The sequence below is a fragment of the Aptenodytes forsteri genome, unplaced genomic scaffold (assembly GCF_000699145.1).
Source record: "Aptenodytes forsteri isolate BGI_AS27 unplaced genomic scaffold, ASM69914v1 Scaffold241, whole genome shotgun sequence".
NCBI classification, from domain to species: Eukaryota; Metazoa; Chordata; class Aves; order Sphenisciformes; family Spheniscidae; genus Aptenodytes; species Aptenodytes forsteri.
Genome location: NW_008795252.1, coordinates 10243312 through 10262488, shown reverse-complemented (window position 1 = coordinate 10262488; position 19177 = coordinate 10243312). Strand labels below are relative to the sequence as shown.

The 19177-nt window shown below is 38.0% G+C and overlaps 1 protein-coding gene across 1 annotated transcript in view; it reads right to left on the bottom strand.

Annotated features, from left to right (window-relative positions):
• Window positions 1–10228, bottom strand: part of MPPED1 (metallophosphoesterase domain containing 1) — a 49004-nt gene extending 38776 nt beyond the window's left edge. Inside the window, exons 1-2 of the mRNA XM_009279049.1 lie at window positions 9963–10228; window positions 4438–4619 (exon numbers count right to left, since the gene is read on the bottom strand). Of these exons, the coding sequence (XP_009277324.1) occupies window positions 4438–4619; window positions 9963–10114 (334 nt within the window). The 5' untranslated portion in view covers window positions 10115–10228. The remainder of the gene's footprint in view (window positions 1–4437; window positions 4620–9962) is intronic.
• Window positions 10229–19177: the final 8949 nt, after the last annotated feature.

Below are 19177 nucleotides of genomic sequence, written 5' to 3'. Positions count from 1 at the left end.
TGGTATTTCTTATGATATAACCTATTTTATGTAGCCTTGATTACACAGAATCAGAGAATGGTTTGAGTTGGAAGGGACCTTTAAAGATCATCTAGTCCGACCCCCCTGCCATGGGCAGGGACATTTTTCACTAGATCAGGTTGCTCAATGCCCCATCCAACCTGACTTTTAATGTTTTCAATGATGGGACATCCACAACCTCTCTGGGAAACCTGTTCCGTGTCTCACCACCCCCATTGTAAAAAATTATTTCCTTATATCCAGTCTAAATCTACCCTCTTTCAGTTTAAAACCGCTGCCCCTTGTCCTGTCACTACAGGCCCTGGTAAAAAGTCTGTCTCCATCTTTCTTGCAAGCCCCCTTTAAGTATTGAAAGGCTGCAATAAGGTCTCTCCGGAGCCTTCTCTTCTCCAGGCTGAACAACCCCAACTCTCTCAGCCTTTCTTCACAGAGAGAGGTGTTCCATCCCTCTGATCGTTTTCATGGCCCTCCTCTGGACCTGCTCCAACAGGTTATGTATTTAGAAACAATTCCCCCAAATTATTTTCGGCTGTTTAAAGTGATGTCATTAAAACCTCTTGGACATACTGGAAAATTAGCATATGTTCAAAGCTGTCATACCATGCATCCTTATAATGTCATTAGAAAGTTTCACTGGCCTCACGGCCTTCTGTTTGGCCCTACCATAATACATACTTTGTACTTCATTTTTTCTGATTCTCCAAAATTGGATTTTTGATTTTGGAAGAAAAACCCAGTCAGAGAAGAAACTAGGTAGAAAAAGGAAAAGATTAAATATAAAAACAGGAGAAAAGTCAATTCGCGAAGAGAAGGGAGGGAAATGACCAGGTTGGCACTATTGGCAAGCTTTGTAAACTGACTATTCATCCCTTTTTCCCTTCTTTTTCTAAGCTACCCTGAATAAGGGTAGCAAAATAGAAATCTGACTTGCAAAAGTACATCATGATACTGCATGACTGGGCAATAAGAGGACAGATGAAACTGAATATAAATTTATGCAGAATAATTCAAGTGCTGGAAAAAATATACCAACTACAGATACACACTGATGGGTTCTGAACTAGATATTACCATTCAGGAAAGAGTTCATAGAGTTATAATGGCCAATTTTATGAAAATGCCATCTCATTGTTCAGTCAGAGTCAAAAATAAAAACAGAATAATCCACAACACTAGAAAGGAAAAGAGAACAAACCATGAAATTTCATTATGCCAGGGGATAAATCTGTGGTGCTCTCAGATCATGTGCAGTTCTGGTCTCACCATTTTTAAAAGGATATAGAACAAAAAGAGGTACAAAGAGTGACACAGATGATCAAAGGCATTTAAGGACTTCTAAACAGTCTTCAGCTTGAAAAATATCTCAAGGGCAGATATGGGAAGAGCCTATACATTCTTAAGCAGAGTGAAGAATGAAATTGTTCACTTGCCTCTTCCAGTATTAGGAAATACAAAATGAAACTAGTAGGTGACAGGTTCAAAATAATCAAAGTTCTTACACCATCCATATCACATTGTGGAACTCTGATGCAAGATTGTGTCGGCACTCAAAATTTGCATAGCTCCAAAAGGCAATTAAAAAACTCAGAGAAGAAAAATCTATATATTAAATACAAAGAAATGCTGTGGCTCAAGAAGTCCTTGGACTGCCTACCAGAGAAAGCTGAGAAAATATGCACATCCAGTTATCACCAGCATTTAATCTCCTCCAGAGAGTTAGGCATCAACCTAGCCCTAGTAAAGCCATAAATCCCTCCCTGGGAAGGGGGGAGGGGGCTTTGAGAAAAAGAAAAGTGAAAGAAAACAACTAATTACCAAAAAGAACAAAGTGAAATGAAATGAAGTGGAGGGCTTTAGGGGTCAGAGGATAAAAAGTATAAAACTAGGTGACTAAGGGGCAGACAAAGCAGAGCACCTTGGCTGCTAGCCACAGTCAAAGACAATACTGGGCTAGAGAGACATATTATCTGAGCTGGTACAGGCCTTCCTGTGTACCCACATACAGTTAGCCTAAAAAAGAGAGAACATATTTTAGGGTATGACTCAGCAAGCCAACGTGCCTCTATTAGCACAACACTTGAGCATGTGCTCAATATAACCATAAGGTCTATGGAAGTTAATGATGTTAATGTAGAATATACTTTGCATCAGACAGGCACAGAAATTTTATGTAGAACAGAAAAATAAAATCTGAACTTGCTGAAGGGCTTCTTGAAAAGATGAAATAGGCCAATAGACCAGAGTGGCACAGACCCAAGAGGGTATGACGGAACAGAAAGCTAAAAGGTAGGAATCAATGCTACACATAAAGATACGGTGCAAAAGCCGGAGCAGGATATGTATCTAGTGCCTAAGAGGAAGCTGAGATCAAGGGAAGGTGTAACAAACAAATATGCTAGTGTTTATTCCAAGGCATGAACAAAGTTATAGTCTAGTAATGGCAGAAGACATAGATTTGACACAGAACAAAACAACTAAGTGGGAAGGTGAGCCCTGTGCTATGGGATGAAGGAACAGGCAGGGAAATTTGGTGGCAGCAGGTAAGAACGACAGTGCAGGTAAAAGTCCATGCCAGAGTCTGTCAATTACTTTCTCAAGAAACTAGTAAAAAGTTAAGGAAGAAGAAGTTTGGGTAGGCTATGGGAGTTGCAAAATCATGGCAGGTACTGGAAGCAGCTATCTAGAAAAATCAGAACTGTTGGAGACTAGTGCCTTTCACAACAAAATGGACAACCAGCAAAAACTTCTGAAATTTCTTCTTCTCAAAGATTTTTTTTTTTGCTCTTGCAAAAATATAACTCAAACCACAAAGATCACCTTTCCCCAAACCGCACACTACCATGAAATTGGAAGCATGCCTAAAAAGTCAGAAAATTAAGCCTTCTTTTGGAATAAAAATGATGAAAAGACCATCACAGAAGTGCCTTGGGAAATCTCCCTACCATACTGAGAGGATTTCAGCTTAAGGACTTCTTCAGAACACTGTAAAGCTGTGACCAGCAGGGAGGCAGATGGAGAACTAGGGAGACAAAAACTGTGCAGCAAGTAATGCGTGTAGCCCCCATCCTTGCTCGCTAGCAATATCCCAAAGCACTTTTCTTCCCACACTAGCAGAGAAATAAAATGGGTATTATTTAGAAGGGATAACCATATGGTTTGTATAATCTTTATATGCTACTTTCAGTACATTATTATAATACGTGGTAGAGACCTACAAAATAGGATTAAAATTTGCTTTCTGTTTTACAACCAACCTGTTCCATTTAGGTACAGAGACAGAGATGAGGGCACTATAACAAAGTATGTTACTTCCACGTGCTGTCCCTACCTTAATACTCATAGAAAAATGCAACTGTTCCATGTGGGACATATTATTGAGTTCCCAAGCTCAAATAAATATTTATCAGCCTTGCTGATAATTATTTGCTAGTAAATATTTGTTTAAATTGTGAAGTCCTGACTTTTTTTTATATTCCATTTCAGCCTACATGCATCTGTCTGCTTTGTGCCTTCCCAGTGTGGAATGCTGTAATATGTAGCAAAAAAGACAGGAAAAATGCAAAAAATATCAACTACAGGAAAGAAAAGCAACCTAAAAACTGAAATCCATTACCCTTAAACTGTGTCCTTTCTCCCTCCAACTCCTTTACTTCCTCTCACCCTTTTTTTGACAATGAAGTATCAGAATCCAGAATCCATTTTTATTCTAAATTAAGGTATCCACACTGCCGCAGGAACAATACCGATCAGGGTTTTTGTCTGGAGACAGTGTATGCTTTCCAATTTTCACTGTCATTTTTTTTAGCATCTACAAAACATTGCAGAAGCACACGTAAATCACCGCTCTCTTGCCCAGTGGAACAGAATTTCGGTTACCAATGCCAACAGTTGCCTACAGAAGGCATCTACATCTGGTCTGCTACATCCAAGACAGCAACCACAGGCACACGTTTTGCTTTGTTTGGAATTCATCACTGTGGTGCAGCTGAGCCTCAGATAAAAAAACTATGAGCCTCCGGGGTTAAACAGACAAATGTTTTCAGTCACAACAACTTTTTTTGCAGGGAAGCAAAGCCATAACAATGTATGTAAGAGGTTTTATGTAAATCATTAACGGCCTACTGACTTAAATTGTTGCTAACACCAAGAAGTTGCTTAATGTACACTTGAGAGTGTGAAGGCAGAACAGATGAATAGTCTCACAAATCTTATTTGCTCAGTTGGAAAAATGCAAAAATATTTGTTAAAAAAAAAAAAAGAAAAAAATCTGATTCCTGCTCATTGCCATTCAAACTTAAAAGTCAAGTTAATATTCATTATTTCTGAGTGCATGATGGTTTTTGCTGGGAGGCAGAAGGGGCAGATACAATCAGGAAACAAATTTACTTTCAAATCCACACAGAATTCAATACCTACCTAGCCACTCGTTGAATTTTTTTACTTCACTAGGAAGTCCCAGCTCAGTAAAATCACCAGCATGTATTAACACATCTCCATATGGCATTTGGATGGGATCAGTTCTTGAGTGAGTATCAGAAATACAGACAAATCGTGTATATCCTGGAGGTTTGGGAGCATCATGGGGCACCGGATCAACCCTGTAGGAAATGGATCATAACAAGGTTATAAAGTACTTCTGTACTTTTTAGTGTCTACTTTGCAATTCTAATACTGTTTTTTACCTTTACAAAAGATTACAGACTTCTAGATCTGTCTGATGGAAGGGATTTATTAAAACAAAACTAACACTAATGGGAGGTGTAAAAATTCTTGATGTTCACATCACAACATTTTCAGTATTTGTTGGGTAGATGGATTAATTTAAAGAGATTAAGGAAAAGAGACTGAACTATGGCAGTAACTCTGAAACAAATACTTACAAATAAATCAAAGGCATTGCCAGTTTCAAAGGAACAGCACTATGCCGTTTCATTGTTTAAATACGATTACATGGTACACAGGGAAAAGATTTATTTTTAGATGCATAAATACTTTTAAATGCATTTTTTCTAATTATAACTTTTTTCTGCAACATATATAATTCCAGCAAATTTAATTAACACATTTTGGAGATAGGTTTCAGTGTGTTAATGCGAAGCAAGATAAGAACTCTCCTGACAACAGCTGTAAATGTATGTTCAAGCCTGACTATTGTCAGGACAAATGTGGCAACTTTCTGGGCTTAATTATACTAAATGAAATCAGATGCTGTGAGGGGTGGGGCTGCATTGTTCAGAGCCCAATCTTGATATTCAAAACTAAGGAAATGGAAAGATCTGACCCAGTTTGACAAGACTTACTTATGATTTAGAAGAGGAATGCAGAGAACACCTCTCTGCTATATGAGGAATACTTATTTTCAACTCAATCTTTTTATCCTCAATCCATATTTTGTTAGAATATATAGAAGCAAATGTATCTATATGCAGCTATACCATATCTGCTATTCCAGTTAGGGAATTCTGGTGGAAACAAATCAAAAAGCCAGAGATGCAAGAGTTATATTTATGTCACAAGAAACCAGGGAGATATACAGAATTGTTACAAATTATTTTACTTTTACAACATTTATCTTGAAAGTAAAAATAAAATTAGTTTTGTTCACCGTTGCAGTATGCAATACATATTCCTAACCCTTGCTGGTTGTGCTTCAGTTCAGGAGCTTACTTTTATATAGATAAAAGCCAGAGATGCAAGAGTTATATTTATGTCACAAGAAACCAGGGAGATATACAGAATTGTTACAAATTATTTTACTTTTACAACATTTATCTTGAAAGTAAAAATAAAATTAGTTTTGTTCACCGTTGCAGTATGCAATACATATTCCTAACCCTTGCTGGTTGTGCTTCAGTTCAGGAGCTTACTTTTATATAAATAAACTCAGGAAAAAAGTTATATATCTTTGCTATTAATAATACTACCTCTGTTTAGTGGGTACATTTTCAGAAGGCATTTTATTGCTTGCAAGATATACAATAATAATCTTTGATCATGCACTCTTTTCTCTAAGTCAAAGAAGAATTCTAGGAAATTTATAGGCGGGTAAACTGAGGTGTTTTTGACAACTTCACAAGATTAGTGAGAGTGTGAGGAATAAATCTAAAACATTCAAATCTTGTTAAATACAGAAAAAGTTCTTAGCATTTTCTACAATATAACTACAAAACTAGAGTATAAACAAATTATTTTGTACCCATCTTTCCTATACCTTTTTAGGAAGAAGAAATGTTGGATTTTTTACAGCAGTACTGGAGAAACAGCCTTTTAGTACAAGTACCTTGTGGACAAAGTTCCAGACTTTGAGCAGAAAGTAACCAAACATGAGGTAAGAAGTAAAATCAGCTGTGACCCAGCAGTATGTACATGCTAGTGGGATATGTAAGCAAGCACATACTGGAAACTGTAAAACTTGGCTGACAAAGGGTGGAATGTTTGGACCCTGAGAGAGAGCAGCTGCAAACACTGCGTGTAGGGCTGAGGGAGTGTGTATGTTGTGGGAGGACCACAGGCACATGTAGAAGGGCAGATGAAAAAAAGAGTTAGATGCAGGGGGAGTTAGGCATAGGAGGTCACAACCTCAAACAGTGCAGCTGCATGACTGCCATCGCATGTTAAAAATGCCTCTGTTTTGGGAGGGAAAGAGCTGCCATAGAGCGAGCTCCATGGGTGGTGAGTGGAGGTAGCAGGGGTGCAAAGGAATATGGATGGTGGGTTCTAGACTAGTGAGTGAGGCTCCTCATAAGGTGCAAGCTGTGTGAAGGGTAATGCATTCAGTTCATGGAGTTCTTCCTCAAAATGAACTGGGATGACTGGATAAAAATGAGGGGGAGCTGACCCTGGCTATTGTTGCAGCCATTCAAGCTAAAAAGATTAAACACCAGTTCAGTAAACAAGTTTCTGATTATTGCTCTCCCTGCCCAGCACTTCCCAAAGTGAGTCACAGGTCGTATTAGTAAGCCACCTTTAAATTATGCATACTACCCTGGCACAACATAAAGATATGGACTGGTCTAAAATACCACTTTTTGACTTTTCATGGTAGGCTAGCCTTTAAAGCAGGTGCTGCTTCTCCTTCAGAAATCTTTTAAAGCTCAGCGCAGCAGTAAGTTGGGTGTTGGGGAGTAGCATGCATTTCACATGTTGCTCCTCTGAAGCTGAATGGAAAAAACAACAGACTTACCATGGCAACCCATGCAGCACATAATACACATGCTTTTTCTTATAGTTTGGATAGGGACGGGGAAGATGTGGACAGCATTCTCCTGGTTGCTGAGGTATGTATAACTTTTAAATCCTGTGCAATGGGCCAGAGAATTTTCATGGGAAAAAGGCATCAAAACAAAAAAATAAATAAATGAGATGCAGATTTTCACATTGAAGTGATATGCACACACTGAGGCCGGATATAGGTAAAAACATATGTCAAGTTTCACAAACGCATCTAAGTTGTACTACTGGAAATAATTTCTGAAGGCTCGATCCCCATGTTCTTGTATAACGCATTCCCACAGCAGCTGTCACACCAACACCCAATGCACTGCTTGCAGCATAAGCAGAGGAATAAAGATCTGCTGATTATTTTTGTGCAAATGCTTTTGTTTTTCTTTAAAGCAGTATGAAAACTTGCAGGGAAATTGAAAAGCAAAGTTAAAAAATCTCAGAGCAAAAACGCTGCCAGAGGTTCGTTTATACACTAGATTTCAGTGGTTTCACAAAGTATCAAGACAGGAACTTCCCAGAAACGACTGATGGACTTGAAAACACTATCAGAATTTACCACCCTTCTTGTCAGTGGCAACCCAGCCATCTCACAAGCACAGGAATGCCAGACTAAGATGGGGCTAGGAAGGGCTGTCAGCATGTTATGGGTGCTAAAAAGTGAAACAAGAAATATAAAACTGCACGGAGGACCAAGAAAGAGCTCAAAGACTGAATTCAGAAGAGAAGGAGCACAAAAAAACCCCTGTTGTTTAAGTAGTTTACTGCGAGTTCAGATGTTAACAGGTCTATGTGAAATCTATGATTGTCTGCAACATCACTAATCTAGGTATTTTGAACTATACACAAAGACAAGGCAAAGCCCTCACCTCCCTGAAGTTAATGACAAAACCTGCATGGACTAAAGCAGGGCTAAGATTTCACCCATAACAATCATATGAATAAAAGGAGCTTTTGTTACACTTTTTACGTCTACTTTTCCCTTCTTTGTTATTATTCTATTCATTGGTAGGAGGCAAAAGCAATCCTGCTGGTATTCAGAAACATTATTTGCAATTTCTGTACCAAGAGAAAGAGTAGGTCAGATTGTGGTAAATGTTTCAATTGATTTAGCCTGTTTTTCTATTTGCACAAGCTTCTTCAATAGTATTAATCATTCATGAGAGATTGCTAAACTCTTCTGAGGAACTGTTTTCTAAGGATAGCTTATTTTCAACTACCTGCTTAGGTGCTGAACTTCTATCATGCAGCTGATTGTCTAAGCCCTCCAGTAATATGATTTGTTACTGGTTAGAAGTTTAAACAGCATATTGTTGAGTACCAAGTGGCTACTAATAAATAACTTATTTTCAGCCCACTAAAAAACATTCAGCTTTTAAGATCAGTGAACAAATTCATGAGTGCCCAGGAACTGTCTGAATATTCACAAAGAATGGCTAAGCCTCAACAAATAAAGCAACCTACATTTGGCATTTTCATTTGTAAAAGTATTTCTGAACCCACATTTGTTTGTTTGTACTTTTGCTACCATTTGCCAGCTCTATAAACAAAAGATGTTTCCCAGTGCTAACACTCAACTCATTTTACTGTTTGCATTTCAATAGCACCTAAAAACCCCCAACACAGACCATAAGCTAATACACTGCCCCCAAAAACTGAGTGTTCGCTCACCACCCTGGTACATTTGTTAGTCTTCAGATTTTTTTAATATAATATCTAATTTATGCAAAAGAATGTACATAAGCATTCACTAAATAAACATATAGCATTCAATCAGTCATAATTACTGGGGTTTTTAATTGTGGCCTATGTTTGTAAATTACCAAATCATATTAAATACCAAAAATGTGAATGAGGTGATTATTTATTCAGTCTTCCTAAAGGGAAAAAAGTTTCCTTTAAAAAAATGAAAACCAGCCTTCTGATCTGAAGATAAGGCTGCTTCTCTCTTTAATAAACACAATAAAATGGTGCAGACATTTTTATTCCCTATAAAAATACTTTACAGTAGAATTTTATACTTAATTTATTTGTAATAGCTTTACTGTTTTGCTCTTCCTTCTGGCTCTAAACTTTATGGCAGGTTTCATTTTGTAATTATAATTCTTCAGTTTACATTGCAAGTAAATCATTTAGAGCAGTTAATTTTACTGATGTTTTCATTATATAAGAAGTCAGAAACAAACACATTATTTTAATTACTCTTTAAGCACTTGGCATCTTCAGCACATCGGTATGAAAGTAAGTTGTCGGATGGGTGCCCACACTATTTTATTTATTGATGTGATTTTTCGCTTGTATGTAGCTGTAGTATAACTAACCAAACAGTATGTGTTGTACAGATACAGGCTTGGTATTTTCAACAGCTATTTACATCAATACGCAAGTGCACAATGCAAACAAACATTAAGATTGCAGATAGTATCATCCTTGTAGCATCTCTTATTTTATTACCACTGCTTGTTGTTGATTTCTCTTTTTAATACCTAAGTACTATGTATTAAAGCTATGCTAGTGGAGTGATCTTTCTCCCATCCTTTAACAAAGTACTTATACCTTCCAAATGGACTGATTTTGTGTCACTACAGTAATTATTATTAGAAAGGTAGCAAAACAGTGTTCTTTGAATTCTTTTTGACTGGTCCATCAAATACCACATCGACAAGGCAATAACAATTCAGAAGGCTGTGCTAGAGCAATAACAGAACTATAATACTTACATTTGCACATGTGGGGGCTGAAAACGTCCCTGGTTAATGTTGTAGAACGTGAAAGCCTGTGTGGGGTTGGAGCTGTATTCATCCACTTCAATTATGAGTCTACTGTGCTGATGCCTTCTAGCTGCCATAATGTGCGACTGGGCGAAAGCCATGCTTGCACTATGTAGTTCGGCTTTTTCAGGCGATCATATCTGCTATCTTCCTACATCGATGGAAGAAGACCATGACATCTCCTTAACTAATCAGCACATTCCCCTTTGAAAAACCTAAAAGCAGATTGAAGAGATGGAGCATAACTGTTTGACAGTTAATCTGTTTGGAATTTGCTTTATTTAATATGAGATGAAGATGAAGGGGGGATATGGAGGGACAAAGACACACAGCTCAAAAAACTCATCACAAACCTTTCCAACTCAGCAATTTGATGAACGTACTTTAGTTGGGGGTGGAAAGCAGGGAGTGGAAGTAAACTTGCTAAAGAACACAGGGGCAACTTGCTCAAGTATTTCAGACATTTAATACAAATCTAAAAGACAAGGCAGTTATTCTTCAGAATGGCGTGTCACATAATAGTGTTTCTTCAACATAATCATTTACTTTCCCCTCTTTTTTTATTGCATTGCTGAATGTTTATTCCCCATCTTCCTTCAAAAAAACCCCACCAAACCTGAAATTGAATAAACGGTTGTGCACAACCAAAATGTGGGTTAATTAAACAAGAATCAGTTTAACCAATTCTTCAGAAAGTCTGTGCCATTTATTACAGGGAAGCATTGCAAGTGGTTGTTCTTTACATCCCAAGGAAAAGAGCAAACGGCCTTCTGTGCACTTGCTCCTGGTTTTATAGTATCACTGAAGGAACTCCTGACACAGATATGAAGGGCTCCCCCCTTCAAACACATTCTCTTCTCAGTCAGCACTAGCCCAACGTTCTGGATTCACTGGAAAAGAAAGTGATTGAAAGGCTAACACACAGTTAAATGTTATTAAATATTAAAAAAGTAAAATCCATACAGGTTTTATGTTTGGGAATAAATTTTTCCCTGAAGGTTATGCAAGTCTAGAACAGCAGCACTGAAAATGGGTAGAAGAACAGCAAAGTGAAACCAACTGGAATGCAAAGAGTATCCCCTAGAAACAGCAGAAAGTAATTTAAATGTGAATTTTACTTTTATTTCCCAGTTTTAATAAAAAATGGATTATAAGCTATAAAGGTGGGTATTTTTACAGTATAATTCTGCATCCTTTTTAAAAGTTGTCTGTCTTAAATATTTACTTTCATGCAAGCGAGGGCTCTTTTCTTCTAGGGAATATAAGTAATCTGCTTCAGAAGATGTATTTCATGAAAAGCCATGCCAGAATGCAGCAATTCACTTCATATGTGCAGTTTCTGGAAAGCAGGACTAGAAGTATTTTATGTGACCTTGCTGATGTGCCTTACTTCCATTCTGAAGGGACCACTGCCAAGAGTGATGGATGAAGGAGGTCTTCATAGTCACTCAAATTTTTAAAGTTATTTACAGGTACTTCGGTCCAATTCAGTTCTAGTGGCAGTCAAACACCTAAGCATCTTTAAAAATCTGGGCTTCAGTCCTTTGCTTAACTACTACAGATGTTAAGTGCTCCAAGAAGCTGCGGTGTATTTTTATTTTGGGAAATTTTGTCCTTAGGAAACTGGAATGAGAGATTCAGCTCAGTTTTGTTACTTGCTGAATGGCTGTAAAATGATGACAACTTGCTGTCACTAACAACCCGCAGGAAAACAGTCTGAGAATAAAAGAGCAGATTCCTTCACGCCCTCCCCTAGAATTGAATGGTAAGGAAATGGTAGAATAACAACAAAGAAAATTTTGGATTTAAAACACTCTCAGATGCCGCGTTCAGGCTACGGAACAAGCAGCGGCACAAAGGAATGTGCCAGAGCAGGGGGAGGGAAGGGAGGTACGATCCTTGTAAGAATAATCAAGTACAAATTGCTGCATTTAGGAAATAAGAAATTATGATGGCAGATGTGAAGAACCCTCCCTGAGGAGCTTCCTGTATTAAATGATGCATTTGTAAAGAAGTTTGAATAGGCAAGGTCAGAGATTTTATAGGGGGCAAACTGTTCTAAGTGAACCTACTTCTGTTTGAAAGAAACTATTAGAACTGGTGACCTCTACAAATATTCTCCAGTAAGATTAATAATTTATGATTCCACAGCTCTACATAAGGATTTCAAACTACCTGAAAAACACAGCTTTTGTTTTATAATTCAGGGGTTACGCCCACTTTACACACAACTGAACTGCAGTTACAAAGGAGTTAAGGCACTGCCTTAGGGACCTAGAATCTCCCTTTGGCCTTAGTAAGTTCTCAGGAGCTCACAGCAGCTGATAAAATGCCTTCTGTCAGTCTCCTCTTTGGGTCCTGTCTTTTATGACTTCTCTCAAGTTATACATCAAATCTGCTGCAGAAACAGCAGATGTATGCAGGTACCCCAATATCCACTCTTAAGCTCTGCTTCCCCTTTCTGGGTAAGTGGAAAATATAGCACTTACCAACACAAACTAATTCAAAAGAAAAAATTTGTTTGCAAACAGAAACAAATCACAGCCAGCACACCGCTGATACACCCTTTAGTGCTGAAGAGTTCTTTTAAGCAGGGAATCAATCCTTGCACATGGGAGAGTGTATGAATCACACCATTAGGCTAGCTCGAGAGGATGCCAGCCACAGACATTCAGCAAGAAGTTCACCATCTAAACACGTAGAAAATGGGAAGACAACGTATTTCACTTGAGGTAAGAAAAAAAAAAGGAAAAAAAAAGATATGCCACAGCACTGCTAAGCCTTCTGCCAAATGACAGTCACCCAACATCAACCCTGGACACATAAAAAGCATCCAAGACTGGAGAAAAAAAGAAAGAGCCAGATCCTGCAATGAAAATAAAATAACTAGCAATCATATGAATAGCCTGTGCTAAACAAAAATCAGATATGTAACACACATAATCAGTAGGCATAATTCAATAGCAAGCTTAATTCAAGCTCATTTCAGAAACATACACAGATGTCTTTGAACCTTACCTTTCAGTCTAGGGTTTTCTTCCTGCATAAGTGGTTGGCTGACTACTAACATTCTTGGTGTTCGACAGAACAAGCTGTCTCTTTCCAGCTTGACTGATAACCAGACTGACACCCATTACTCCCCTCTTTCTGCTTCCATTTCCAATCGTCCCCCAAATCGTAACTTTTTCTTTCTTTTAATATTCTGAAATTTCTTCCTTTCCCAAACCAGAGTATAAAATGCAGCAGGGAAATAATTATCTGCTTCTATAGCATGCAAGTTTTAAAATTATATGCCCAGCATTACCAACACAGAGCATTAAGACTCAGATCCCCACAGCAACAACATGCTAACCATCCTCTTCCCCCAGACTTATGGAGCTGCGGGATGTCTGCCAGGGAAAAACAGAGAAATGTAAAAAGGACTGCAAGAACATGAATACTAAAATAAATATCACAAACCTGGCTGTTAGAATCACAGACTGAGAAAAAGCTATTAAATCAGCTAAGCCATCTTCTTACTGATGGCAGGAATGTTCTCCATACATTATTTTTCTGCTGCTTTCTACAGCATGTGTTCAAATGTTCACAGAGCTCTGACCCAAAGCCCACTGCGTACAATGGACACTGCTCCACCATCTTCAGAAGGCTTTGCATCAGGCTATAAACTATGTGGATTGCAACATCTCTCCTGAGGAAATACTGGACTAGGCAGGAGCTTGAACCCAGACGTGTATTTAAGTCCTTTGATGAGGTCCTCAAATAAATCTTTGTATTAGGATTTTTTTACTTTTTCAGCCTGAAATTTCTGGTATTTTCATCTCAGAGCCTTCTTGTTTAGCTGACATAATTATTTCCCTCTTTTACATGAATTTTCCAGCCTATTTATGCATCCTATTTCTCTTTTTTTCCATTTCAAGCCAACATTTTATTTTAATCCCACTTCTTCGCTCACAGATTCTGCTTTATTCTATGTTCATCCTTCAGTTCACTCTCATGTCCACTGTCTCTCGCCGTATCTCATTCCATCATCCCCACTGTTGCCTCCATCATCTACCCTTTGTCTCAAGTCTAAAAATAACACTGAGACTTCTTGAAAATTATTTCAGCAACACAAAATAAGAATCTAGACCTGAAAACAACATGGCTCAAGCAGATGCCACTGAAATAAGAATTAGAAACCAAGATAAAATACTGATTATGATTATGATAATAAAAAAGAAGTTAGTTACAAATTAAGAGAGAAAACTGTGAAGGAGTTATCTGTTGAGCAATGAACTTTGCTAAGTTACAAAAAATCTGGAGGTCAAGAAGCACAACATGGCTACAGCATACCCCAGCAAGAGTTGAAGAGAGGCAGTTGCCAGATTTTGCACTAATAACAGTGAGATAACATAAAGAAAGAAGAGGATGCTGGGACTCTCAGCAGTACCAAGATCAGTGACAAAGAGGTAGCTACAGAAAACATGTTAGTTTTGTTCAGAAAGTCTGACAAGCTGGGATTTGGGGAGGCAATGAAGAAACAAAATGTAGTATCACAAAAAAAAAAGCATTTTCATGCAGCTATAAAACATCAAAGCCATATTTTTTCAGGGAAAGCCAGTAAGACAACAGCAGTAAAATACCTTAAAGAAGCGTGTGAGAGTTTGTGATAGACCACATAGTGACACGCTTGCTTCTTGTGCAAATCTTGGATGCTGTTAACCAGAAACCCTTCCAAGAGCTTCATCAAGGGTTCAGGTCTTCCCCTATACTGCACTACAGTGCTCTTCTTAACTGTCAGGTCATCCTTTACACAGGGAAGTAGACCCTTTATTTAAACCCAAAAAAAGCGCTACAGAATATTCTGCAGCAGTGGTCCCAATGGTCATAGTAACATTCCTATAACCACTAGTCACTGGCTTCATTATCACAAATTACTATTTTTCTTTTACCCCCCCACCCAAAAAGCTTGTTATAGACTGACCAGCAATAAGCAAACATACTGGAATCAGTAAAGCAATCACTTACTATGAGAAATAGGCTGAAAATGCTAAAGGTTTTTTGCTGTCTAAAATACCCATTTCAGATACTCCAGATAGAAGCCAATCAATGGAATTAGTCTGCTATCTTCAGTTCTGCCATCGGGAAATGAATACTGAAATAATCCTAAAAAGGCATTATTCTGTGGGAAAGCATGAGCCAGGCAAATCACTCTGCAGATGGAAGCTTTTCCAAAGGGATACACTCTCCTCTTCCTCCTCTTCATTTTCTGAAACAGAATGCAAGTCCTGGCAAACCAAAACCACCAAGTCTACCCTTAGCAGACTGGTTTGGACTCACTTGACAAATGAGGACTTTAAAGTGAAGGCAGCATAATCAAATGTTATCGAGACACTTGTAGATTTTAAGGTCGATCATGCACATTTCTACTGATGGAATCATTAGGATTTCTAAATGAATACGATTTGTTGTAGACAGAAACATTTACCATTGCATTTAAAAAATAAACAAATAAAACCACAATGTATTGAAATGAAATATGCACTTATAAGCCGCCTTTTCCCAAAGCAAAAGCTTTATGTACCTGCAATTTGTGTCAATGAGAACTAAACAACAGCATTAAAAACCCAACAGACTCCTCAAGGATAACTGAATTACAATCTCATAGCCTGCGGTGCTATTTAAGGTGTTTACCACCCTTACAAACTTCCCAGAGTTCTTCATGATGAACGTAGTGACCTAGAAATCCTGCCGGGAAACCTAACCCTACTTCAGCTACAGCAGCAGTACGGCATTTGAGAGCATTAGCTTTTCCAAATGCCAGTTTAGCGGTGGTGAAACGTGCCAGGGTGACAGCCTTCAAGCCTGCAGCCCTCCATCCCCAGCACAGACAGAGCGCGCGCAGAGGGGCTGGCACCCGCGCCAGGCCTGGCGCGCTTCCCTGGCCCGCCTGTGTGCCTCGGGCCTCCGCTGCAGAGACCACCACTGAAGGGCAGCTCTAACTTCATATCCACACAGGCTAAGAAATCTCCGGTTTTAAGCAGCAAATAAATGCACAAATGAGGGTGAGTTTTGTAACGTAGATTTATCTCCGCAAAAAAAATGGAACGCACTCACCGATCCATTCTGTGGGTACCATGATATGGCAACATATACTGCTCCATCTGCTCCTCGGGGCGTAACATGTAGGTACCTTGCTGTGCAAGTTTGTAAAGCTGTCTTAAGGTCAAAAATTGGAATAAAACCTTCACAAATGCCTCCTTACCATGGCTCTTACCATGGATTTCACAATCCTCACCTGGTAACTAGAGCACATATGCTCCGCTATGGTATTTTGAAAAACCTTTGCCTGTGGTGTATCTTTAATTGAAAGAGATCTTAAGCATCCCATTTTTCAGTCTCTGCTCTCTTCAGTGGCTTCTGCTGAAAGAAGTTATACCATCCCCATGATTTATTAAGGGGGCTCTTTGAGCGGTCTTTTTAAAACACGACTGAGATGGTTTTCTGTGCCAGAGAATCTAAATTTGCTAACCGTTATCAGTCAAATAATATTCAGTTCTGTGACTGTATCTTTTCCCTGGAAGTCAGAGTTATTCCCACCCGCATAACCAAAACCAGGGGGCATAATTCTGAGTTACTTGTATGCCTCAAAATCCTACTGACTTTAATGAGAAGAAATGCAAGATCTATCCTGTTCTGTTTAGAATCTCCTATCTCATCTATCAATTAATACTTCAGTGCCTCATCATATATATCACATATTTGTTAACTGCAGATCTACAGGGCACTAAGCAATCTGTTTTGTAATGTGAAAAAAATTCAGTGACTTAAATAAGACCTCTTATTTCTCTGTAATTACAATTACCTTAACCTGCATTAGAAAAAAAACAACAAAATCCCCCAAGATATTTCTCACCATGCTAAAACACACATCATTGTTCTCCTTTGCTGATTATAATGACCTGTCAAATATGGTATGACAAAATTCTTCACTGAAATTAATTTTTTTCTTCAAACTAGCTTTCTTCCATTGCTCTCAAACACAAATATTATACGTTTCTCTCATTACTTTATTTATAAAGAACACTAACGTACTTGTTAGCTTTAACTGTCATAAGAAGATTATATAGACACAGCAAGAAGGAAATGAGATAAATTATTTGTCTTTTGGAACTATGCCCTAACATCCACTTCTGTGGCGTTCCCTCCAAAAATATACTGTACCTACTATATGCCAAAGTTCTGACCTGGCATCCAGAAAAAGATAGATGAATGAGTTCAGAAAACACAAAAATTGCACATTTGCCTATGAAATCTAATTCTGTATTTATTTAAAGCAGTTACCACTCAGGAACCTTCTTAGCTAGTCTTATTCTGAATGATGATTGTATGATTTTCATTTACTTTTTCTCATTTCCCTACCTAGGTTCCCAAAACTACAGTAACTGAATATTGTATTTATGAATATGTAATTTTATTTTGGCTCATGAGCGGTATCATTTTCTGAATCAAATTCTCATCCATACAAATAGCTGTTCATTTATTCAATTTAAAAAATAAACACAACCTAGTAATATTGCTTTCTTTTCACCTTAAACTTTCACTTTACAATATATCCATTATATTTTAGATTTAAAAACTGCAACACTCTAAGATTTACAAATAGACTGAACACTTGTCAAGGCTAAATGCATTATTGTAATCCTACATACGATCTTGTCCGAACTTTTCTGAATGTGTAGAACATTATCATATTGGATAAAATATTTAAATGGATACATTTTTCTTAAGTAAAACCAAATCTTTTCCCTGAAAAATATACTGTTTTGGCTCAATATTACCTGTATTTATCCCAAAATACCTGCAGGTAGCTAAAAAATATTTAAATGGATACATTTTTCTTAAGTAAAACCAAATCTTTTCCCTGAAAAATATACTGTTTTGGCTCAATATTACCTGTATTTATCCCAAAATACCTGCAGAGGTAGCTAATCTATTTAAGTAATTCCTTCTAGGGAAGGAAACTTTAAATAAATATCTAAAAGCCACAAAACTGATTCCTCATTCTAAAAAATATGCCTTCATCTCTGGCAGTGTTTCAAAATCTACATTACTGAAAATCATGAGTATACATTCATAAAAGACAAATTACAAGTCCCAAAATGGTAATACTCATTCTAAGGGAAAATAGCTAAAAATACAGGTTATGTAGGAAAATGATCAAAAATGGACATTCCAACAGGAGTAAATTAGGGTTGCGGGGATTTGATTCTACATTTCAGTCTGCAATTTGGGCATGTCATCTGATTAAGCTCTTGAATCTCTTAAAGTATTATTTACTGAGAAGACGACTATGTAAGTACTGAAACATTATGTATTTAAGAAACAGTTTGGTTTAATTTTTAACTGAAGAATGTCCTCTTTCTTCACCCTTTTGTGACAAGTGGCCTCACACTCATTTCCTAGCCTTCATCTGCACAAGCCCCGCTGGGTCAAGCCTCACTTGCCTGCGACACATACTTTATTCAAACCGATTTCAATGGAAATTGTGTATAAATGCACAGAATTTGACCGATTTGATCATTCATGCATATCTGAGGGAAGAATACATCCCATCTGGTTTAGCGTGTTCACTCCAATACCAAAATTACATCAGAATATGTCAAAGCCTAATACTAAGCAGAGGACTATTTCAGTAGACAGTTCAAGTAGTTTTCATGTAAGCATTCAAAATCAGTGTTGGTCACCAGCAGTGTTAGTCTGTGGGTTGGCAAAGTCCAGCAGAGATGCCAGGGCGGCTCAGGGTGGAGGTGAATGGCACACAGCACCCCTGGAACAGCCAGCAGCAGAGGCAGCAACTCCCCTGCTCTTGAGTTTAGCAGGAGCCGGGAGCTGCTGCTTCATATACAGGCAAGTTAATACTGGTAAGACAGTTCACAGGGTCTTCCCTTTTTGTGCAGCAGCACCTCTCAGCTGCAGATTAATTTCTATTGCCAATATTCTCGTCCGATTTCAGAAAGAAATCTAACACTAACAACTGTTGAAAGGTTGCTGATCTCTATGTCAATACACAAGAGAGGAAAATAAAAGTGGCCAATCTATTCCTGTAGTTCAATGTGAATGAAATGCCAAAGTACCAGCACACAAATATATATAAAGTGGAATGTAGAACACAGCTTACGTAA